Source organism: Phoxinus phoxinus (assembly GCF_949152265.1).
Source record: "Phoxinus phoxinus genome assembly, chromosome: 2".
Classification (NCBI taxonomy): Eukaryota; Metazoa; Chordata; class Actinopteri; order Cypriniformes; family Leuciscidae; genus Phoxinus; species Phoxinus phoxinus.
The window spans coordinates 29,529,981-29,554,419 of NC_136877.1; the positions used below are offsets into that span (position 1 = coordinate 29,529,981).

Consider the following 24,439-nt stretch of genomic DNA (forward strand, 5'->3'; position numbering starts at 1 on the left):
TTTGAGCTTAACTGGCATCAGTTTAAAGAATATTTTTTGGGGAGTTTTTTTTACTTTTATTATGATAGGAAAAATATAGGATCAAGAAAATTCCACGGGCCGGGCCCGGGACTTGATCTCGGGTTGCCCACTTGTGGATGAGTGTAGTTGTTGAAGTAGCTGTAGTATTCGCTCCAGACCATGAGGTGGCAGTGTCGCTCCAGCGCTCTTTCTGAGCCTGAGAGCGCAGAGCCGTCCGTAGCTGTTTTTAGTAGGCTGAGGTTACCTAGCAGTGAAATTCAATCCCTGTTTACCTGTAAAATACAGACAGGTAGAAATTAGGCCAACCTCAAGACTTAGGGTTATTGTTTGATACATATATTTTCTTTGGTTGGCACGAGCGATGTCAGGCAGCAGTTGCGGGCGGAATCCTCCTCCTTTCCCTGAAAACGAAGATCAGGAGGCTGAATTAGACACTCGAGTGCTGGACAGCGACGAGTATGATGATGAAGGCGAGGACATATTCACCGGCGCAAGAGTGAGACACCTGTTTATGAATGAATAACCTTTTTCCATTATCTGGTGAATTGATATGTGGGGGAATATTTAAGTGTCATTTGACAGAAGCTAGCTGATAGCTTATTCAGTGTCTGCAGCGGTTAATAATGGAGCTCAACAGATGCATGAACTGTAATTATGTCACGGTTATCAGCTGTTATTGTGGCAATGCGTTCATCTCTTTGCAGAGTAAACCGATCACACCGACATCAGCTCCCGATGAGGGCGATATCTTCAGTGAGGAGGGCTCTTACATCAGGACCGATGTCCATCACGCCACTAATGGCCTTCACTCTGATGAAGAGCTGGATCTGTTCACTGGTATTTCTCACCACTCCATTGCTGCACCATTACTCAAAATGAGCAATACATACTTAATGACACTGAATTTCACATGCAGGCCAGATGGCAACTTAACTGCTTTCCGAAGAGAACATTTAACTAATGATATCTTTGTCTTTAAATTAACATTACAGTGAAACGCCGATTATGAAAATATCCTTAATCTGAGGAGTAAAAAGTACAGAGAAATTTTAATTAAGTACAGTTAATACAGTTAGTTTAATTAATACAGTTAAAGTACAGTTACAGTTAAACAATTCAATTAAAAGTATTAAGTACCTAAAATAGTTAGTAGAAAGTACAAAGGTATCCAATTAATTGTATGCAAGATTTAAAACTAAAACTACAAATTTCATAGCTTTTGAAATTGGCTTTTGAAAACAAGAGACAGCAGAGAGTTTCTCATTTTAGTATTTTTGATGCAAAACATTTTTGGGGAAAAAAAACCCTGTCAAAAATCACAATTTTCTTATTGTTCTAACAACGTAAGAAACTAGGATTCAGCAGATATTAAACTGAAAACAAACCAATATCCTAAAACCTATTTTTACAGCTAAAATTATCAGATGATTTTGACAGACTTTTGAATATAGTGATTTTTAGTTATTATTATAAAAAAGTTACAATGACATACATGCAATTTGTAATTTTAAGTTTACATGAAATTGTAATAGAGTAAAAAAATTACAAGTATAAAAGTACTGAATAAAAGTACAAGTACTTGGATTTAACAGAATGCAAGTAAATTACAGATTCCTCAAAATACAACTATACTAAAAATATAGTGAAGTACCATTACTCAAATACATTACACCACTGTGCTTTATCTGTTCTGTCTGTTCAAACTCCAGAGGCCACTGTCGAACTGACACTCACCAACACCACAAGTCAAGGCAGGAGAGAGATTATTGGCCCGACTGCATCGGCTTGCAACACCACACATGTCCCTAATTCCATACTCAAACCCAGCATTGTCACCAAGACCATGGAGGAGGTACTAAAACAAGACCCTTCATGTGCCTTCAGTTGCATTAATGTATTATTTATATAGATTCTCAATTCTAACTGAATGCTGATGGACTTTTAACAGTTGGAGGAGGAAGAGAGTGGAGACCAGTTTGAGCTGAACATCGCAGTCACAAACCCTGAGAAAATTGGTATCTTATCCACCTTATTTTTCAATGCAGAAGTAAGCGATTTTCAGTGAATGTGCAAGACTTCTGATTCATCATCCACTTTAGGTAAACAACTTGAAGAATAACTTGTGATAAATGTAAATAATATAATAACAAATAGCAGTTTGCTACATCAATCAGCATAATGGACTATTTTTGTACAGCTAAAATAAAACAGCTATAAAAGAATAATAATTATTATAAAACAGCAGACACCAGAAGCCTTACACATTCAAGTTACAAATGTTAGTGCCTACTCTTACGTAAATAAAATTGCATCATCTTCTAGTATGTCTTTAGTGGTTCTCAACCAGTTGCCCAGTAGGGGGCCTAAGCAAACTTCCAAAAGAGCGTTTAAAAAAAAAGTATTTTTATTTATTACATTTTAGAATTATTTAAAATAGATTGTATTACAATATTCTAACTTGTTTCAATATTCTAAATTGTCATTATTACTGCAGTAGTACCAGAGGAAATATCTTAGTTTAGATGGGTGGGCGAATGGGGGAGTGAAAAGGTTGCGAACCACTGGTCTAGTTGAGAGCTATAGTGACTGTGTTTCTCTACTTTATTGTGTTGCAGGAGATGGCATGAATGCCTACATGTCTTACAAAGTTTCAACTCAGGTACATAAAAGCTCTTCCTTATTACTATTTTTTGGATTGCTCAAGCTTTATATATCAGAATTTGTCCTTTTCTCTATGCTTCTCTTTCTCTCTCCAGACTACACTGCCTATGTTCCTTAATAAGACGTTCACAGTGCGTCGACGTTTTAGTGATTTCCTGGGACTTTATGAGAAGATGTCAGCGAAACATTCCTTGCTGGGCTGCATCATCCCACCCCCACCTCAGAAGAGCGTAGTGGGTAAAGAAGCTCTTATGCTCACTCTGGGTCTGTCTAGTGCAAGGGTAGGCAACATTGGTCCACTCTCCTGAGGAGTTTAGCTCCAACCCTAATCAAACACACCTGAACAAGCTAATCAATGTTTTAAGAATTACTAAGCCTACAGGCGGGTGAGTTTTTTTCAGGGTTGGAGCTAAACTCTGTAGAACAGTGGCTCTCCAGGACTGACGTTGCCTACCCCTGGTCTAGTGGAGTTGTTCTAGTGAACCCGACTAGACACTCTGCAAAGGCCCGGATTCCTGAGAATGTTCACTCTGAGCTGTCTGTTGGCTCTCACTTGAATCATTTTAATCGGAGCAGTCTGGTGTGATTTGCTGACTGAGCGTGTGGTTTGTTGTTGTCACAGGGATGACTAAAGTGAAGGTAGGGAAGGAGGATTCGTCCTCAGCAGAGTTTGTGGAAAAGAGACGAGCAGCACTGGAGAGGTGAACACATGCCTAATTACAAATACACATAAAAAAAAGAGGTCAACCAATTCACAGTTTTCAGTCACATGACTGGAGCTGAGACCTGGAGGGTAAAACATCCATAGAACTGCTGCACGGGCCTGTCAGTTTTCCATCAGTTTCAAGCCACAAATATTTAGATCACCTCTCAAAAGAAGAATGAGAAGGTATGTGAATAAACTGCAGTATTTTAACCACCAAAAAACAGCGGGACGTTCGAAAATGTGATGTGAAAAACACTTAACAGTGATTTTAAAAGATCAAATTCAGTATACACCATAATGATGATGCATACTATACACAGGCAATGCCTTGTTTTGCCCTCCTGGTGGGTGATCCTAGGAAGGGTGTGACATCACGTGAAAACAATAAACTAAATTTTTCTGATTTAGATGTATTGAATATGTTTAGAAAACCTCTTAGTCTTTCCTTAGTGTGATGGGGCATTCCACAGTCCGAAATGTAGGAAATCCAAGGTGCTTTTTTTTGTGCAACCAAAAATACAATTATTTGTCCTATAATAACCAGAAAAAGAAAAAGACTTTTACACTATAAAGTCAAAGTTTCAATATGCAAATATCATATGCAAATATGATCTGCCATTTATCATCAGTGATCCAAAGTGTCTGGTAGCAAGTACACATCAAATTTAGGATAAAGATTTGAAAGATTGTTAATGGCAAGATATTTAGACACCATAAACCTTGGACTTAGGAATTTTATTTTTATTTTCCAGTTGTACTCTACTGCACCACACGCACACACACTAAATTTATTACATTTTATCTAACATAAAATGTTTCACATGTTACACACTTGTTTCATTATTTTTACTGGTTATATTTACTTACTGTGTGTTTATATTTTCTGTAGGTATCTACAGAGAGTAGTGGCCCATCCATCTCTGCTGCAGGACCCGGATGTTCGAGAGTTTTTAGAGAGAGACGAGGTCACCACATTTATCATTTTTTTAGACACATTGTACAGTATTTTTTGGTGGCATATTTAAGATCTAAACTTGTGTGTGTGTGTTTTTTTTTTTTAGTTGCCCAGGGCAGTAAATACTCAGACTTTGAGTGGACCTGGCCTGCTAAAGATTATAAACAGAGCGTCGGATGCAGTGATTAAGATGACCATAAAAATGAACGAATCAGATAATGTAAGATGAGCTCAGTTTCTGCATTTCTAAAGCATATATTTTCCCAGGATGTCGCATTTGGCTAGTGATTGACACGTCTGTGTGTGTTAGTGGTTTGAGAGCAAGCTGCAGGAGGTGGAGAATGAGGAGCAGCTGCTGAGGAGGCTGCATGCTGCTGTTGACTCATTAGTAAACCACAGGAAAGGTGAGAGTAAAAACCACTGTGAAGCCAATCTTCCAGATTCATGCTGTTACACAGCATCTTAATGTCTTTCTCCTCTCGTAGAGTTGTGTAGTAACACAGCGGTGTTTAGTAAGAGTGTGGCCATGCTGGGCAGTGTGGAGGAGAACTCTGCATTGTCTCGTGCGCTGTCACAGCTGGCGGAAGTGAAGGATAAGATGGAGCAGCTGCATCAGCAACAGGCCTTCAGCGATTTCTTCATCCTCGCCGAGCTCCTGGCCGACTACGTCAGACTCCTGGGGGCCGTGAGGGTTAGAGAGCACAACCACATAACCCAAAACCAGCAGTCAGAACCAACCACATAAGAAATATGATGTTGTTTACTGTGTTCTTTGCTGCCCTCAGTGCTGTTTTGAGCAGAGGGTAAAAGTATGGCAGCGTCTGCAGGAAGCTCAGAGCACACTTCAGAAGAAAAGAGAGGCTGAGGCCAAACTGCTCTGGGCGAACAAACCCGAGAAACTGCAGCAGGCTAAAGACGACATAAATGAGGTTAAACCTTATCAGTGAATGATTCATGTACAACACTCTACATGTACTTCCGTGTAGGAGAGTTCTGTTTATTTACAAGATGATTGGTCACTAATTTGTTCTTCATGTTAAGCTGTTTTCTTTGTTTCTGTGCAGTGGGAGTCTAAAGTCAGTCAGTATGAGAGAGATTTGGAAAGAGTCACCTGTACTGTGCGCAAAGAAGTGCTCAGATTTGAGGTAAGATGTGTTGCAAAACAAACATCACTAGTGCAAAAAAGTTTGGATGCATTTTTTTTTCATTTACACCTCATCAAGCATATAGTTTAATATTTCCAAGAAAAATAGAAAGAGGACACCAGAGAAACGGCATAGTAAAATACTTGGAGTCTTGCTAAAAGGGATAGTTCACCCAAAAATAAAAATTCATCGTTTACTGTACGTATATACTGTAATGTCTTTCCAAACCTGTATTACTTTCTTTCTGCTGTTGAATGAATATATATATATAATAATAATTATATATATATATTATTATTATTATTATTATTAATTAATTAATTTTTTATTTATTTAATTTTTTCCATACAGTATAAGTTAATGGTCACCAAAACTGTTTGGTTATCAGTATTCTTCAAAATATCCTATTTAAATATCCCACAAAATATTTGTGTTCTGCTGAAGAAATAAAGTTATACAGGTTTGAAGTAACATTATGGCTATATTTGTCAATGATGACAGATTTAGAATAAAAAGCACAGTAAATCAGGTATTGTGTTTTTTATTATATTGCAGTTGTAATGTAGAATTCTGCTCCCCATGTAAAAACAACAACAACGATAGTTCCAAAAGCTGTGTGATTACTTGCATTGGTGTAATGTAGAGCTGCATGATTGAGAATGTTTTTTTGTTTCGAATAGAGATCACGATTCTCAGTTTTGAATAGGCAACCAAACAAAATAACACATAATTTACTTGAGGTTCTGATAAAATGTCTATTTAAAAATACTTAATGAATCTGAATTATTATTATTTTAATCCAGTTGAATGAATGATTCAATAACTCACACGTAAAGATTTCACTTGTTTTATTACAGGATGGATGAATCAGAGTAATTCAACGACATAATTGTTTTTTAACAGTCACTTGTCACCACCTACTGGTGTAATGATACAATCAAGTTGCTTTCAAAAAGGCGATTTAGTCTATTTTGATCACTACCTTAGACACCAGTGTTTATACCCCCCCCCCCCCCCCCCCCCCAAAAAAAATCTCAGTTGTAACACATAAATAATGGAACTGTGTGTTTGAAAAGTCTGTTTGTGAAGCTGTTTTATACCTATACATGACAACTGCTCTCTCTGGCTCAGCGGCAGCGCTAACACAGAATTGTCACGCTGTGTTCGTACTTGTCAAAAGTTTTACATAGCCGAATAATGATTAATTGTGCAACTCTAGTGTACAGCACAAAACATCACAACATAGTAAATTAAGTATTATCTTTTCTGTCACAGAAAGAGAAAGCCAGAGATTTCAAACAGCACATAATGAAATACCTGGAGTCCCTTCTTCACACACAGCATCGGGTAAGTGTGTGTGTGTGTGTGTGTTTTACAAACAGCATCATTGAATAGTCTTTCATGAATTGTTATTTATCTTAAACCAGCTGGTGAAGTGTTGGGAGGCTTTCCTGCCTGAGGCCAAAGCCATCGCCTGATCCGAGCCTTACCTCACACGCTCCTAAACTTTGACCTTGACAACAGACAATCAACATTTCTCTCTTCTTATTTCCTTTGCTCTCTGTGTGTCAAATAACATGCACATCTTAATGGCTGTCCATCAAAAGGTTAATTCCTAGATTGTGATGGTAAACCCATGCAGTGACCCGTGCCACTGTTGACAATTGAATGTTGAGTGTAAAGGTTAAAGGTCAGAGCGGCATTTAAAAAAGAGCAAGCTATGTGGGGTGAAGCAAAAATATTTTTTTATGTGTGCATGTGTTTAGTGTTATCCTTAATGTTTTTAATGGTGCTTAGCATGTGAAGTGTTCTAGTAGACATTAAACCGCCTTTAAGATTGTTGAGTCTCATTTTCTGTGTGACATGGAAGTGCACAGAGGTGAGACTGAACATTTGGAGTTTGTAATCCATTCCAGATAATACAGAAAAACACTTGAGATGTTCCCAGGGTCACTCAACCCAGCCTGACGTTGCACCAAGAAGTTAAGAGTATGATATAGACAAAAGAAGAATGAACCCCACTACAAGAAGGGAAAATGGTTGGTGTTTTTTGAATGAAGTCCCATAATTTGTGTTGTGAGTTTTGACTGACTTTTTTATGTTCTCAAACAATGCACTGGTCTGGACTGGTCCAGATAAAGGTCCACTTATAGGTGGACAAACATTTCTATTAAAAATTCTATATGAACTTGTAAAAACGTACATTAATTGCAAAATGGTTCAATTCATTTTGGGGAGAATGTGTAAAAACATTTGCACTGTGGATGCTTTTAGTCTTGAACATTAACACTGCTGGTGTATTCATGATATCGCACTACCTGCCGAAACCAGGGGCCTCGTTTATAAAACACATGTGATCAGATTTGATCCTAAATTCCATGGATTTCATCCTATGTCTTTAGTGTGAAACAAATCAGGATTTGTAAAAAGAGAAAATGTTCTTAAGCATACACCAAACACCTGAAACATTTTTTTATAGAACTTTTCACACAATTATATTAATTCAGCTTTAAGAACATAAATAGGTGATCACGATATGCAAAATTATTATTGTATGCGCAGATAAGCAACATTTGAACTAGTTTGTGATAATTACGTCTCTGAAATTAATTATATATATATATATATAACTATGAAGGGATATTTGCGGACGTTTTGTAGGCGGAGTTGATGTGCTTGTTCACAGTATGCTGAATTTGAATGATGAATAATGATGAATATTGATTTATCAAGAGTGATGCATTTAGGAATATTTTGTGCATACAGATGTTTTATAAATCCTTCATAGGAACATTTTGGAAATGTGTTCACATATGCATGTCTTTATAAATGAGGCCCCAAGTCTTCAAATAACATAGATATCGAGGGGACCTCCATATTCAAAGCAGAGGTATATTTGTTTTTTAATGCCAGATTTACACCAGTTGTCAATTTTGGGTTATATTCTTGGTAAAAAGCTCTTCTTTTTTTACACTAAATACTCACTGCTGTTATACATGTATTATAAGCCTCCGTTTTGACTAATAACAAGATGTTAATGACCTATTACATGTAAGACATGCATTCAAAACCGTTGTGCTGTCAAACATTATTTGTCTATTTGATGAAAATAAAAAGGGATAAAAAAAAAATCTGTTATGTTATCTGTTTCAGTTAAGTACATCATCTCAAAGCATCACAATTTCATCAACTAGTCCATACAGCATTTGTTCTAAATGGATCCTGTACAGAACATGTTCAGTCAAGCTGAATAGATGTGCACTGAGACAGTGAAAGACAATCTTTAAAAACAAACAAAACACTGATTTTAAAAGATTTAAAACGTTAGAACAGTTTGGACAGATTGCTATTAACGTTTAGTAGTAAATAATTTTTTGTTGTCAATCTAACAGTAATTTGTTTTAAATATGATGCATCTGGAACTGAATTATCAATGCATTAAAACATTTCTTATAATGGAGAATAACATTTTATTTGTATTCATAGAGTCGGGTGATCATTATGTTAAATGACAAAACGTAAAAATACATAAAAATAAACCACACCAGATTAAAACTAATTACTTCAATACGGCTCTTTTGAGCTTAACCTGAGAGCAATGTTCTTCATATCAGCATGCTGTTATTAGTAAATGTACTCCTCAAAACTACTTTGTGGCTGTAAATCAGGAGATAATCACATAAAAAAAAAAGAGTGACAATTTCCATGAGTGCATTATAAGGCCTCGATATGCATCCAGTAGTCTTTCATTGCCCAACCTGAATCTGTAGGCTAATGCATCAAGTACACTGGGCTCATAAGTGCACTAGAACTAATGGACCAGGAGCACAAACAGGGGGGACACCCACAGTCCTTGTGTTTCAGAGAGGACACACCTCTCGGGGAGCTTTAGTCTAGTCCACATCTCAGATCCTCCCCGTGACACTTGTGCACAATCTTTCATGACACCCAGTCACTATTGCAGTTACGGAGTCTGTGCGCTAAGCATTGTTACGTTAATGCTATTGACGCCATCACAACTCTTGGTTCCCTTTTTGCTCTTGAAACAATTAAAGTTACAAGAAATATTACCAAGTCTTCCCCAATAAAATTAAAATGTGTGGCCAAAGTTAAACAAAGTCTTTTCAGTTGGCTTAGAGTTTCAGTTGCCGCTGTGTCCTCATAGGTCCTCTTCACTGTCCCACAGTTCCTCTTTGCGGAGGAGCTGATATGATTGTCAGGAGTCGCTCTCATTTATAACATGACTATAGCTCACTATCGGCTCTTTTTGACGGCATAGCACTACGAACAGCAGTAGTACCAGCAGGAAGAGCAGACATCCACACACAGCCAGCCCGATGATGACCTCTGCACACATGTATGAGAAAGAACTATCAAAATCCAAGTATGCAAGCAAAAGTTCTTACAATATAAACTGATTTTTTTAATAACTATAAATACACATCTTTACTCTATAGTCCATATATTAATGTACATTAATGCATTTACCAGTGTCTGTGGCTTCCTTCTTTATCTGACAATCTTTTTTCCTGTCTTGTGGTATGACTTCAAGTGTGAGGTTCACAAAGTCCTGTAGGGGGCAGCGCTGGGAACAGCCCGGTAAAGACACTGCGTACGGCTCGGACACAGTGCTGTCATTGCGATAAAACATCTCCACTGAAAACGACCTGAAAGAGACAAGCAAAGGAATATTTAGGTTGACCAAAGATGTCTTCTAGAAACATTAATTAAGGAAAAACACAGACAACATGTTACCCGTTCTCTTCCTGGTGAAGTTCAATTAGATGACACGAGGCATACGGCGGCTGCAGGCCATTAAAGACATTCAGGGCTTCCTGCAGAGCTACAACTGTTGTGTCATGCTAGTGAGGAAAGAGTTGCATGAGAGAAAATTACATGAACCGCTTTCTCTAAACAGAACACATTTCTTTTTTATAGAAAACTATTGACTGAAAAAGGGAAGTCTAAGAGTTTGGTCTGCTGATGTGAACGTGACACATGACTTACAGCGGAGTACATCACCATCTTCACTTTTTGTTTAGAGTCTGGAACTGCTGCGGTTGAGAGATTCTTAATGATCTGATCTAACAGCAGGCCTGCGAATAAGAGCGTAAGCAAAGTGTCACACGATCACAGTATTGCATTACATTTCCAGTCTGAATGTGGATCAGTCCGTTGTTTCTTTACATTGACGTGTGCCTGCACTGTTCAGGTAGCGACCTTTCCCTCTATTCTTACAACATTGATTTGCATGTGTGCATAAAAGTGTCAGACTGTGTAACTATGAAAATGATCTGCCAAGAATCCTCAACAGTCTTCTTATGCCTATGATGGGCACAACAAACTTTGAAATGTAAAAACAAAACAAACAAAAAAACATGTACACTTCTCTTGCATTTTCTTTTTATTATTGTTTTTAATTGTTAATTTTTTTCATTAAAATGTATTAATAAAAAAATAAAGAATAAGATGCTCTGCCCAGTGGTAAGCTCTCACCTCCTTGAAGTCTGCACTTCTCCTTTCTCTTATAGACTCCAAACATAATCTGAAAACCAAAGTTCTTCAGCACCTTCAGTGTTTCCATCACATCTGGAGTCACCCAGTCAGGTGGTGACTTCCCATGTTTTGCCTGGGGATGGAGAATCACAGAACTGATCTGACACACAATTCATGGTGTCTGTCTGAGCATCTGAATTTATTTGATTCTGAGCATCTATAGATCATTGTGGAATAAAATCATGTAACAGTGACTCGGCTTGTGGTAAAAATAAAAAAAGGCCATTGCAAAACATTTACCACAAAAGAGCACTCAATATCAAGAAAGAGTCCATACACTCTAGAGTCTAGGGAACAGTTTTACACAAGCCATCAGACTTCTGAATGACCCTCTCTTTCACTCTTCACAGTGACAGTCTACTTAACTTGACTACTTAACTCTGCTCACATGGCAACAAAGAACTTAACTTGTCTCTAAGGCATTACAGAGAGCAACAGTGACCATTCACTTTTTCAGCAGAGTTGGTTCCAGAAGTATTTTTCCCATTCACTTTTTTAATGAATCTTTGTTAAAGTGTTATAAGCCATTAACCAAACTAACCAGCTATGAGGTGAATCACAACATTACTCATTTTGATTTGAAGCAAAAAAGTATTTGAAAAACAGACATAAAAGGTACAAGACTGTTAAATAAATAACATTATTAAAAAGATAAAACTACTGAATTAAAGATGTTGATTATGTATATAGAAACAATTTATATTTAAATGTATTGCAAAATATGCACATATACACACATTTGTTTGTAGTTTGAGAGTTTATGAAGACTTATTACGAGAGCTCTTTTCGTGTGATTTGCTTGCTACAATTTTCTGGTTGATGGAGATTTCTTTGAAGAATTATTTAAAAAACAAGTTGTGGGCTGATCAAATCAATTTCCCTATTGAGAAAATCAATCAGATTTTTACTTTAAGAAACCTAATGTTGCACTTTGTAATGATAAACTACATTAGTTGCATACACACTGTCTTTAATATGTAATTCATTCACATATCGACAATACTTAACAGGCAAGATTGGCTGGCAGAGTCTCTTAATGCTAGATGAAGTCATGAATAATGTGCACATGAATGCCAGGTGAAACTCACCTCACAGAACAACGTGTCATAAACACTCCAAATAGACTCAATTGAGGCTGTCTCCAGTCCTGTTTTATTTCTCACCATTTCTATAAATGCCTGCATAAAAACACAATGACATAACCATGATTGTAGAAACTATTGTTTTTATTTATTGCACATTTACATTGCAAGACAAGGAACATATGGAGCAAGTTTTTAAATGGAATAGACCAAACACTAAAATAGTAAATATTTGCATTGTGTCCTAAATGACACACTATACACTTACACACTATGTACTCAACCATGTAGTGTATGAACTTTAAGTGGTCATTTATTATCATTCAACATCGGAGTCTGATGTCCCCTCCCCCTTTGACAGTTGACTGCGTGAAGTGTCCAACATTCCACACTTCGATTTTTCATTTAATTAAGTGCATTATCATCAGGGTGTTTAAAGTGTACTTTTTATCTTAGGAATTTTCAGTGAACACACGATTCACACTATTTATAGTGTGACATAGAATAGTGCATAAGTACTCGATTAGTATATGTTTTATTCCTTTCTACTTTGAGAACTTAAATACTTTTGGAAAATCATGAAAAAAGTAAAGGAGGGTTGAACTGAAAAAGCGCAACAATAAAAAGGTGTTCAAGTGTTTCAGGAAAAGAAGAACAGAAGACACAAGGATCTGTCTCAAAAAATGTTTTCAAAAAAATCCCCTTGTCTACTGTTAGGTCTACCAAAACGATTTGTGGACTCAAATAAATATTCATGAGCCAAACTGAACCTCCTCTGGGCATCAACATTTAAAACCAATTCAGAAAACTGCACTATATCATAACTGCTATAAAAACATTACTATAAATTTCATTATAAATCGGTTTTTGCAAGGTGGACCCACCTTGTAAGTGTCAGTCATGTTGAGAAAAATGTCAGATTTTTCAGTCTCGTTCATGAGCTGTGTGTAACGTGGACAGTCATCTAGTGGGAATGAGAGAAGCTGGAAAGACAACAAAAAACAAAAGCAAACTCTGTAGGCAGGTCATATGGCCATGTAAATAGATTTCAAACATCCAGAGACATTTACTGATGCTGCTGCTGTGCAAATATGAACTCAACACCAAAGAGAGGTCAGGGCCAAATTTCAGTATGCTGCAAAATTGTGGAGAAAAAGTGGGAACAGAGCTTCAGTATGAGGTCTTACCTTCTCTTCATTCGCTGGGACAGTGTGAACAGGTATTGGCTGCCATTTCAAATCTGGATTAAACACCTCAGAACTGTTAGGGGGGAACAGGCCAGCCAGGTTAGCTTCTGCACTCATCAGAGTCCGGTCAACATCTGTACTTCTGATGAATATCTGCAGCACAAAGATGGCATATGCTATTTAAATGCACAAGTCTGGTAGCTTTGTGTATCCGTTTACTGAACATGTTTAAACAGAAATTTAAAAGACAGTGACCTCATGCCGGTCATAGTCCTCACTCAGGAATCCTCTGTAGCGTTTCTTTAAAAACTGACCTAGTTCATAGTGCTGCTTCATTCCCTCCTGGAAAATCGAAAAGATTGAGTTACAGTAAAAACACAAAAGGATGAAATAATATCCTTTAAGTGCATTCAGCAGTTTGGTGCCTATTACAAAAATGTACAGACTGTACTGCAGTTTTCTATAAAAAGTTTTAATTATGTAAAGTGCGGGTCACCCCAGTCAATGTATTCTAGCATGTTGAAATGACGTGACAATAAATTGAAAATGTGTCATCAAGGATTTTTAAGCTGCATGTTAATGCTATTACAGCCTCACCACTGATGTGCAAAGGTGGGTGAGCTGAGCTGCTCTGTGCTTGAACACTGTACATTACATCATTCACAGTGCTTCATCGGAGTGGGCGTTCCCTACAAGCTCTTTTGGTATGATTTGCTTATCGTTACTGTCTGAGTGGTGAAATTGTGTGTACAGCATCATGGGTAATGTATTTTTCTCACCACAATCTCAGCTGTAAAAAAATAAGTTGAAATAATGCAGGCTGACAGCTTTAACAGAACATATACCATTGATTAACAACCTCAGAGCTTACAGTAGGTCTGTCTTATGGTTTATAAAATGAAAAATGAAAATGAATGGACTATTTTCTTTTGGAACCCGACTGTTGCATACATAATATAGGACATCCTTTTGCATGTTACTGCATAACCACAAGCTCCTCAGATAGCAGGCAATTGATTAAAACAAAGACAACATGGTATGTGTGTGCGTATCTGCATACCTGAGAGAGCTGTCCAAAACCCTGGGGCCAGTCACTCTCCTTGTAGGGATCCGTTGGATAGGCCTTGATTGGAGATCTGTCGCCATGACGATAGAGCTGACAGAGAGGAAGTCAAAATACTTGACTGAGTATTGAGGATTTGTGTGTGCGACTGTGCGTGTTCAGGAAGACAAACAACACTGTGCAACTGCGGTGAGATAGCACATTCTGCTCGTCATGTGCTCATACTGACACCCGGATACGTAGTCGGTAAACACACGGTAAGCCACACAGTAGTCGGTAAACATATTCTAATTGGATAAGCAGATTCAGTCTATCTCCTTATCTTTATCTCTGACTTTCATAGAAATCAGCCATGATCTTCTCTCATTTACACTTAAAGTCTAGGCCTATAAGTGGATTTACCTGTATCGCTTTTCTAACAGAAATGAGATTTCTAAGAATGCTACATAGCAGTGTTACACAACCATACTTAAAAATGCAGAAGCCTTTAAACTTACTCATTTGCACTGCAGCGACTCCAAAGTCATAATTAACCATAAAACACTTATTTTGTGGACATGAGTACAGAATTAGACATGAAGGAGGAAAACAATCATCTCAAATATGACAACAACAACAACAAACAACACAAGGACAAGGATTTGTATACACAAATAGAAGAAAAACACAGAATTAAATGTTAAACCATATCTTTAAATAAATTCTCACAAAGCATCAAAAATCTGGTATTTTTATCATTGTGTACAATTTTAAAGGATGTAAATAGTTGAATTCAAGAATAAATAGTGTAAGACAATGGGTATTTAAAACAGTTTGTTTATGAATGGAAATGAAATTTTGCACCCAATATAATGAAGTTAGCAAGATAATCAAGAGATAAATGATCACAGTTGTCATAATACAAAATAATATCTTTGAGAATAGATGAGTGGTTTACTTCCGCAGGACTAAAAATAAAGCCACTTACAATCAGCCCAGAATCTATTATGTATATATTACAATCAAAAAAGTAATGTAAAGTTTTTTTCTAAACATGGTAGATTTTAAGATATAGCCTACGTTGATAACTTATATAAAGGGATTACATTGCTTTAATGTGCCATGAGAACTGAGAAGCCATGGAGCTTCATAAATTGCTCAGAAGTTAGAATATTACCAGAATCAAAAGGTAAAATGAAAGTAATAGACACCATGTCTCATCACGTGATGAAGCCAAAGATTGAGATGATAGACAGTCGAGACTCGAGAACAACCAGAACTAAAAACAAAATTGATAGCAAACATTGGTTAGCCTAAGTTACTCATGTCAGCAGATAGTTCGACCTCATTGCGACTCACTCACGTCGTTGCTTCTGGATACAGTATCAAACTAGACCGATAACGACAGAAAACAAGACCAGTATCGCCCAATACAGTAATCAATGATAAGCATTGATGAACAACGTGGGGGAAAAGACAATCTAATTTCATATCCTTACAGAAGACACATATTATGTGTTATGCAAAAAAAAATATGACACACATAATAGGAAGTCAGAATCTGTGTCTCGTATTATGATTTTTTTTTAAAGACGAACAGTTTTATCAAACCAGCTGCAGCCTAAGTTAACGTTAACGTTACATTTAACGTTACTCAACAACACACACTGACAGTAAACTGGAGACATGCATTATACTCACCACAGTGACAAACTTGAGCGTTCTCTCTCCATTGGAAAAACTTAAAGCGAAGACAAACACGACGATCAGAAAACAGGAATCCATACTTGCGACCGAGCAGCTGAGGAAGAGTCATGGGGTAGAGTACAGCAACCTCATTGAACGATCTGGCAAACACAACAAGACGAACTGCAAGCTTTTCCGGGTAAAGGAGCGCTCCCATTGGCCAACGCACTCTGCACCTTTAAAAACACGTAACGTGATTGGCAGTCTTGGAACAGAGCATGACTCTCGGGAGTCGGGACCAAAGCGCAAACAATAGTTGTCTTTTGATTAGATAACCGTAAACTGCTACTGCGGGTCTTGTTTAATCTGACATTTAAGACCAGTCTCAATTAATGTGTATTTGAATGTGCGAACTAATTGCTTTTGCACTTAACCTGCTATTTTTATAATGAAAGGGGCTGTGAATTAGCCTAGCATTTGTTGGCCATTATTTTTCAGTTTCCTATATTTGTATTTGCATATATATTTTTTTAAATATTATGTTCATACCCGTAGGTATACTAAGAAAGTAAATATCAAGTTGTCATTTAGCAAATTGTTTAATCTTTACCGATTTACGGTCAGTGACGGTTCAAAGTGATTTAAGGTTTCAGCATGAACGATGTTTTCGGTAGTTGACTATGAATGATCTGTGCTCAACTGGCTTTGTCTGTACGCGTTTTGGCAGGAACACAGCAACAAATCTAAAGTACATGCGACCCTATTTTCGGAAATAAAGAAGAATATTCCTCCCTACATATATATAAATCCGAAAATAAAATTAGCAGGGACGATTTAGGTAACGTCCCTGCTGCGTACGGTCTCCAACGTACTTGTTTTATTTGATATCTACGATTTCAAGGAGTATAATCGGACAAAAATATGAAGAAAAGGTAGGCCAAAGCTGAGACCCCGAATGGTTGTCTTAAATATATTTTAAATAAAAAATAAACACTCATAATTGAAACACTGTAACTGAGAATGAATGCATCACCTGTAAACTGAATCCCGCTAACTGCTAAACGTGAAAGCTGTTAGCGAGCTTAATTTCCTCATTCAAAAACAAACAAACATTGTAAATTAACGTTATGATGTTCACTAGTTCCTTAATTCTATGACTATGAAGTTATTAATTTAATAAGCGACACTCCGTTTACAGCCCTTTTATATCCCCTATCTATCCTTAATAACAGAAGATAGCAGCTAAAGTCAAACATGTAGCCTGTCAGATGGATGATAGCTCAAGTTAGAGTGCAACAAAACCTTCAAAGCTTATCCGCCTGTTTTTCAACCTGTTCATTTCATGCATAATGTATGCCTGAATATAAGTAACATATTTATAATTATTGTCTTTTTATCAGTTGCACTGTGTGGTACTTTTACCCGTATAACAGAGACAATTACAGGAAATGGCGTTTACCATTCTTTAATGATTTATAAAGATTATTATTTAACGAAAATTATCTCTCTTTACTGCTTTATTGTCATGTTTAGTTCTTATCTCTTTTGGCCTTTCTTTGGCTGTTTGCTGAAATATGTTTTATGTTACCTAATGCTACTATAGTTATCTTTTGAATTAGTTTGTATTAATATATTTTCAGTTTTCTTTTTAATTTTAGATAGGCATGTTTTTTTTTTGTCATTTTAGTAGTTTTTAAACGCTCATATAGTTTTAGTTATTTTATGTTACTTGGGCAACTAGCTGAAATAAAATATGTTTTTATATATTTTCTATTTTTTTATTTTATTTTAGTAAAATTACAGTTAACATTTATTTATTTTAAGTAAAAAAAAAAAAAAAATATATATATATATATATATATATATATGTATATATATTAGTTTTAGTTAACTATTATAACCGTTTTCTACCCAGAGTTATAATTCTCTATAAATCAGTCTTTTTACTGTACAATAAAAGTTTATATTTTTCTGTTTAAGTTATTCAAAGGAATCATTCCGTCATTGGATGATGTCTATTTGTGACCTAGGTTTTGACTGACTCTTTATTAGGTGACGATAAAATAGACTAATGCTGATTCCTTGCTTGTCTGGAATGAAGTTTTCACACTTCTATTCCATGCCCTGCCTATTCGTGTGACACAACCAGGATACACCATCATTTGGCTCTGTTGGGTTGATTCGATACACTTGAAAATGTTCTGATACGCCTTGTAATCACCTTTGACACTTGTGCTGATTGTGTAGAGATGTTATTTAGGTGTGTGGTGAGGTACAATGCTGGAAGATTTGACATTACATTTAAATAACATTTAAATAACTCCTTCCTCGAATGAAATAAAAGGAAATTGTCATCAAATTAATATTATTTAAAATCAAGTTGTGATGCTCTACGATATTCATGAACTTTCTAATTTGTTCTACCCCAGAATAATGGCGTGGTAGTAGCAGTGGTGGTCCAGTGTGTGTGGGCCTGTGGACGGCTCTGGGTCTGGTGGTGTGAGCGTGTGTGTGGAGATGAAGGTGGGACAGAAGAACTCCGTGTGTATCCTGTCTAGTCGAGAGCGAGGAGCACGAGGTCTTGCTTCACACAGGATCCTACAGCAGCTTGTAGAGGAGAAGACACAGCGCATGAAATGGCAAAGCCAGGTAACTGATGAACAGATCTTTGACACTTCATCTGTGGACTGTAGACTGTCATCTGCGAAACACCTGCTCAGTACAATGTGTCAGAAGCAATAAGCTGCCTGCTGATCTCTAGTAGTGTCAATATCACAATAAGAAAGGAACTATTTGCATCTTTATTAAATCTTTATTAATAAGATTTTGTTTTTATTTGTTGTGCCAACTGTGGATCTTAACTATTTTTAGGTTCTAAAAAAAACAAAACAAAAAAAACATCCTAATAAATAGCTTTATAGGTATAGCCATGTAAGAATTTTCCTTCATAATTATATATATTTTTTTAAATTTTTACCTGAAAAAGGAACACATTGCTCAGCACTAGTAAATAAATGCCTGTTCACACCAAAACCGAAAACTATACTGATAAATATTCTAGCATCCACATTATTTTAATCTTGCGCTGCAGTTATGTCGGTTGCCTGCTTTAAATGCTCAAGTTTTTTTTTAATTCGGTAGATTCTGATTGGCAGTCTGTTTTTAACTTTCATCAGCTGAAAAAAATCTTTATAAAACTGATGCCATTTATAGGATTTCTCTGTGTCGTTATCATTATAGTTGTGGTGCGTACTTTCCTATTCTCATATAAATAATTATTCAAACTTTATAGTTATAGCTATTGTAATAGTTATTGTTCTTGGTGTGAATAAGCCTTAATATTATGGTTTGGATGTGACTAAAGTGAAATCACTTCTCATTTGAATTATTTCGGTGTCACAGAAAGTGGAGTTACCAGACAGCCCCCGCTCGACCTTTCTTCTGGCCTTCAGTCCAGATAGGTAATAACCCTCTGACTACTTCTTCATAGTCCTCAGTAGTAGGGCTGTGAAACGATTAATCGCGATTAATCGCATCCAAAATAAAAGTTTGTGTTTACATAATATATGTGTGTGTACTGTGTATAATTATTTTGAATATATAAATACACACACATGCATGTATATATTTAAGAAAAATGTTATTTATATAGCCTATAAAATATTTCTATTTATATATAATATAAATTATATAAAAATATATATGCAGTATATAAATGCAAATATTTCTCAAATATATACATGCATGTGTGTGTATTTATATAAAATAATTATACACAGTACACACACATATATTATGTAAACACAAACTTTTATTTTGGATGCGATTAATCGCGATTAATCGTTTCACAGCCCTACAAGTCAGTAGTACTGATCTGATAAATAAATAGGCTACTGACATAAAAACTGACCGATTGATCAGATCTTAGACCACTCAGGCCCTTCATCGGCAAGATAATTAGAGAGGAGCTTTTGTTATTTTTCTCTTCATAGGTCTTTAATGGCCTCCACCCATGTGAACCACAATATCTACATCACAGAGGTTAAGACAGGAAGGTGTGTTCACTCTCTGGTGGGCCACCGCCGGACGCCCTGGTGCTTGACCTTTCACCCTAGCATACCTGGCCTTATTGCTTCTGGCTGCCTGGACGGAGAGGTCCGAATCTGGGACCTGCATGTGAGTCTTTACTTTACCCATATTGAACGATTGTTTTGTCAACTGTTCTTTTTTTTTTTCAGTGCATTTGTCACCACAACTTAATTTTGCTCAAATGTTAAAGTATCATGTGATTTTGTTTCAGGGAGGCAGTGAGAGCTGGCTCACAGAGAGTAACTCAGCGATCGCATCTCTTGCTTTCCATCCCACGGCTCAGCTGTTGCTCATTGCCAGCAACAACGAGCTGCATCTATGGGACTGGAGTCGGAAGGAGCCCTTCACTGTGGTGAAGACTGCTAGCGAGACAGAGAGAGTCAGGTTTGATGCGCATTGTAAATGTTATTAATTTGAAGAGAATTACAATTCTGTCATCAGCCCCATAACTCATCCCCATTTTGTTTCAAGCACATAAGCACATGAAGATGTTTTTAATGAAACATGAGAGGTTTCTGTCCCTAATTTGAAAGTCCATTCACTCAAAAAAACTTTTATGCTTCAAAAAGATCATAAGAAAATTGTGAAAGAAATCCATATGAATTGAGTGCTTTAATGAGTTTAAAAGTCCTCTGAAGAGACACGATTGCTTCATAAGATGAACAGATTTTTTTAATCCTTTTATTCTCAAATAAACATTAAAGACCCCCTATGGTGAAAATCAAGTTTTAAATGTTGTTTATATGTGGTGTTTTTAATATGCTTAAAGGGATAGTTCGGCCAAAAATGATATTAAACCCATGATTTACTCACCCTCAAGCCGTCCGAGATGCATATGTCAATCATTTTTCAGACGAACACATTTTCAGTTATTTTAGAAAATGTCTTAGATCTTTCAGATCTTTCTTTCAGTTATAATGTCAAGTTATGGGGTCAACCTTCTCTATCAAGTCCCAAAAATGTGCATGCATCCTTCACAAAAGTAATCCATCCGGCTCCAGGGGGATAAATGAAGGCCTTCTGAGGGTAATCCGTGCGGTTTTGTCGTAAAGATATATTTTAAAATTTATAAATGGAAATAACTGGTTTCCGGCAACGGTCGACGCGCGTTCACGGGAGATAGTTGGCGGCGTAGGACGTAGCATAGGAAGCATCGTGACGTAGAACGAACGCGACAGTGCAGCCAGAGAGCAGAGAAAAACAAAACTCCACTCAGGATTGACATATGCATCTCGAACGGCTTGAGGGTGAGTAAATCATGGGTTTCATATCATTTTTGGCCGAATTATCCCTTTCAAGTGCTCTATTAAGCTATTTTAAAGTTTACTCATTTTGTTTTGGAGGTCTCCTACAACAGGCTTAGATGCATCAAAGGTCAAAAAACACATCACCATATTGTTCCATGGTTCTCAAACGACTTGTTGGATGAATCAATCTCTCAAAATCCCTCCTTTCCGTGAGCTACTCTGCTCTGATTGGCCAGATGGCCCAGTCTGTAGTGATTGGTCTACAGCTTACAGTGCCTGACGGAAGCTAACAGCCATTACCATAACTGTACTGCGGCTCTGGAGGCTTCCTCAGTCCTTAGCGATTGTACACACTCTAAAGACCGTAACGATGACGTCGATTTGACCATATCAATCTGAGCGCGATTCCGAAGATGAAACATTGGAAGAACTTATTTAACCCAAACTTCCATCGCAAAGACGACTTGAGCGTGACATTTCTCAGTGAAACGCTACTCAGTTTGAGGTACAGATGTTAATTCCTCACTATCAGCACTAACAAGTGTATGTCCATCAACAAACCCATGTGTGTGTATTTCTAATTTAATGCATTGCACATGCGGGAACTATTAACTGTATCAATAACGGTGCGTATGTTAGTGAAGTCAAGTCACCTTTATTTATATAGCGCTTTTTACAATACAGATTGTATCAAAGCAGCTTCACAGTGATAACATGAGAATAATACAACAAGTTTGTTTCTAGAAGAAAATTGCGTCATCGTCCACACTTAAGTAAGGCAGATCAATAATATTCTTGAATATTAAATGTCTCCAACTGAGCAAGCCAAAAGCCAAGGCAACAGTGGCAAGGAACCAAATCTCCATCAGGTGACAGAATGGAGAAAAAAACCTTGGGAGAAACCAGGCTCAGTCGGGGGCCAGTTCTCCTCTGGCCAACGAACGAACAGTGTATGATTATGATTGAGGCAGCATTACAGGTCAGAAGTCAGATTGGATCAGAACATTCACAATATTTATCCAGTTCCATCTGGTTGGAGGTCGGAGTCATCACGCCGCTATGGAGACGGGTTTATTGAGGTGTCCATGAGGTCTTCACAGGGCAGATGAGGCTGGCACTTCAGGGATGCGTTGTGGTCATGTCCAGCCGCAGGTTCACCGTCTGCTATGGACACGGCCCGGATACGGCTGACATCAGTAAAGCTCTGAATAAATGGAAAGACTAACATTAGCGTAGATGCCATTCTTCTCATGATGTAACGAGTACATCAGGTGTTATAGGAAGTGTCCCCGGTTCCGGCTGGCCTAATCTGTGCAGCCTAATAGCCGAGCACTAATGTCAATAACTGATGTAAAATTAAAGTTTGCAAAACAAATCTTGTTCCACCCTTTATCATTCCTCAAAGTAGTGAGAACGACAGACAATCTGCATTAATAGACAGAGTTTTATGTAATAGTGGCCCACAGCTGATTATCAGAAGTATTTCAGTAAGACAGTAATAACGTGGGTTAGCTGGAGACCACAATATAAAACACAAAATTACATATTTTGAACACCCGGTAGAAAATATAAACATCAATAATTAATCTCGACATCTAGAGAGCAATACATAAACCGTATTACCATTCTGATACATCGACTTGTAGACGAACCTGTATTATTCACTTTTCCACTTCTTCTGAATCAGTTTCTGGTTCAAACATATATGGCTGAATTAAACCACTATTTCCACTTGCCATTGTGCATCGTTTACTACAGTAAAGTTGACAGAGTGGATAAGCTATTCTGAGCTGGTGTGATTGAGTGGAGGTGGGGCTCATTTGCATATTCATGGTTCTGCGTACTAAATGAAGTATAGAGTTAAGCCCAATTTATACTTCTGCGTCGAACTCACGCCGTAGCTACGTCGTAGGCTGTGTGTAGCGCGCGTACCCTTCGGCGTACCCTGATGTGCACCTCTCCAAAAATGTAACAACGCGTCAATTCTACGTGGACGCAAGCGCTGTGATTGGTATGTTAGAACCCCTCCCTCGGATTTCACATGCTCCCTCTTCATGTGTAATTGCGCGTCAACACGGACAACGGCGCAGAAGTATAAATGAAAACCAACGCGTAGTCCATTGCGTAGAGGCTCCGCCGTAGGTCCGACGCAGAAGTATTAATCAGTCTTTACATTCAAGCTATTTTAAAGGGCCCCTATTATGATATTTTAAAGTTTCCTAATGTTGTTTTGGAGTCTTCTACAACAGGTTTACATGCATCAAAGGTCAATTTTTTTTTTCATTTTCTCACAATATACATTTTCTCATCACCAGAATTTCAATGATTCTCAAACGACTCACCAAATGAATCAATCTCTCTAAATCCCTCCTTTCCGCAAGCTACTCTGCTCTGATTGGCCAGACAGCTCAGTCTGTTGTGATTGGTTTACCACGTACAGCACGCGTCGAAAACAAAAACTCCCATTGCCATAACAATGACAGCTCTGCGTGTCCTGAGGCTTCCTACACCGTAAACTAAACACCATAACAAACAATGTTGCGATTTTACCATATCAATCCAAGCACGAGTGCGATGATGAAACATTGGAAGAACTAGTTATTCAACCCGAACCTCCATCGCAAGGACGACTCTAGCAGGACGTTTCAGTTATACGCTACTCAGTTTGAGGTACATTATGAGATGTTGGTATTTCTCACCATCAGCATTAACAAGTGCATGTCCATCAACCGATTATTTTACTTGTACTAATTTATTTACCGAGTATTTTTCTAATATATTGCGGTGAACACATGGAAACTGTATCAATAACATTGCATGTATGCAATGTATACATTAGCCGAGCTCTAGCGTGAATGACTGATATAACATAAACATTGGTAAAACAAATCTTGCTCCATGCTTAAAGGAACACTCCGACTTTTTGGGACTTTAGGCTATTCACCTTATCCCCCAGAGTTAGATAAGTCCACACATACCTTTTTCATCTCCGTGCGTGCTATAGGTCTGTTTGACGCACCCACCGCTAGCCTAGCTTAGCACAAAGACTGGATGTAAATGGT

The 24,439-nt window shown here is 37.3% G+C and overlaps 3 protein-coding genes across 7 annotated transcripts in view; 2 read left to right on the forward strand and 1 right to left on the reverse strand.

The window, feature by feature from the left end:
• Positions 1 to 175: 175 nt before the first annotated feature.
• snx1b (sorting nexin 1b) lies at positions 176 to 7,054 on the forward strand. The gene is made up of 15 exons (XM_079639412.1): positions 176 to 517; positions 726 to 858; positions 1,731 to 1,873; positions 1,970 to 2,036; positions 2,637 to 2,680; positions 2,778 to 2,919; positions 3,305 to 3,383; positions 4,278 to 4,353; positions 4,450 to 4,563; positions 4,654 to 4,747; positions 4,829 to 5,034; positions 5,129 to 5,272; positions 5,408 to 5,488; positions 6,764 to 6,835; positions 6,916 to 7,054. Exons 1-15 carry the CDS (start codon positions 383 to 385, stop codon positions 6,964 to 6,966), a joined length of 1,581 nt encoding a protein of 526 aa, XP_079495538.1. The 5' UTR covers positions 176 to 382; the 3' UTR covers positions 6,967 to 7,054.
• A 1,533-nt stretch (positions 7,055 to 8,587) lies between these two features.
• acp2 (acid phosphatase 2, lysosomal) lies at positions 8,588 to 16,774 on the reverse strand. The gene is made up of 11 exons (XM_079639442.1): positions 16,057 to 16,774; positions 14,374 to 14,469; positions 13,569 to 13,655; positions 13,314 to 13,466; positions 13,011 to 13,109; positions 12,133 to 12,222; positions 10,985 to 11,117; positions 10,496 to 10,584; positions 10,244 to 10,350; positions 9,977 to 10,155; positions 8,588 to 9,835 (listed from the first exon to the last, which is right to left on the reverse strand). Exons 1-11 carry the CDS (start codon positions 16,138 to 16,140, stop codon positions 9,705 to 9,707), a joined length of 1,248 nt encoding a protein of 415 aa, XP_079495568.1. The 5' UTR covers positions 16,141 to 16,774; the 3' UTR covers positions 8,588 to 9,704.
• Positions 16,775 to 16,834: 60 nt separating this feature from the next.
• ambra1a (autophagy/beclin-1 regulator 1a) overlaps positions 16,835 to 24,439 on the forward strand; it is an 84,173-nt gene continuing 76,568 nt past the window's right edge. For 4 of the 5 annotated variants that reach the window (XR_013800638.1, XM_079639366.1, XM_079639369.1 and 1 more), the window contains exons 1-5: positions 16,835 to 16,973; positions 18,471 to 18,690; positions 19,444 to 19,502; positions 20,034 to 20,217; positions 20,342 to 20,514. Coding sequence is in view for 4 of the 5 variants with exons in the window: in XM_079639366.1 (XP_079495492.1) it covers positions 18,559 to 18,690; positions 19,444 to 19,502; positions 20,034 to 20,217; positions 20,342 to 20,514 (548 nt within the window). In the remaining variant the exon portion in view is untranslated. Of the gene's footprint in view, positions 16,974 to 18,164; positions 18,302 to 18,470; positions 18,691 to 19,443; positions 19,503 to 20,033; positions 20,218 to 20,341; positions 20,515 to 24,439 lie in introns of those variants that run through there. The other variant, XM_079639367.1, reaches the window with a different exon arrangement.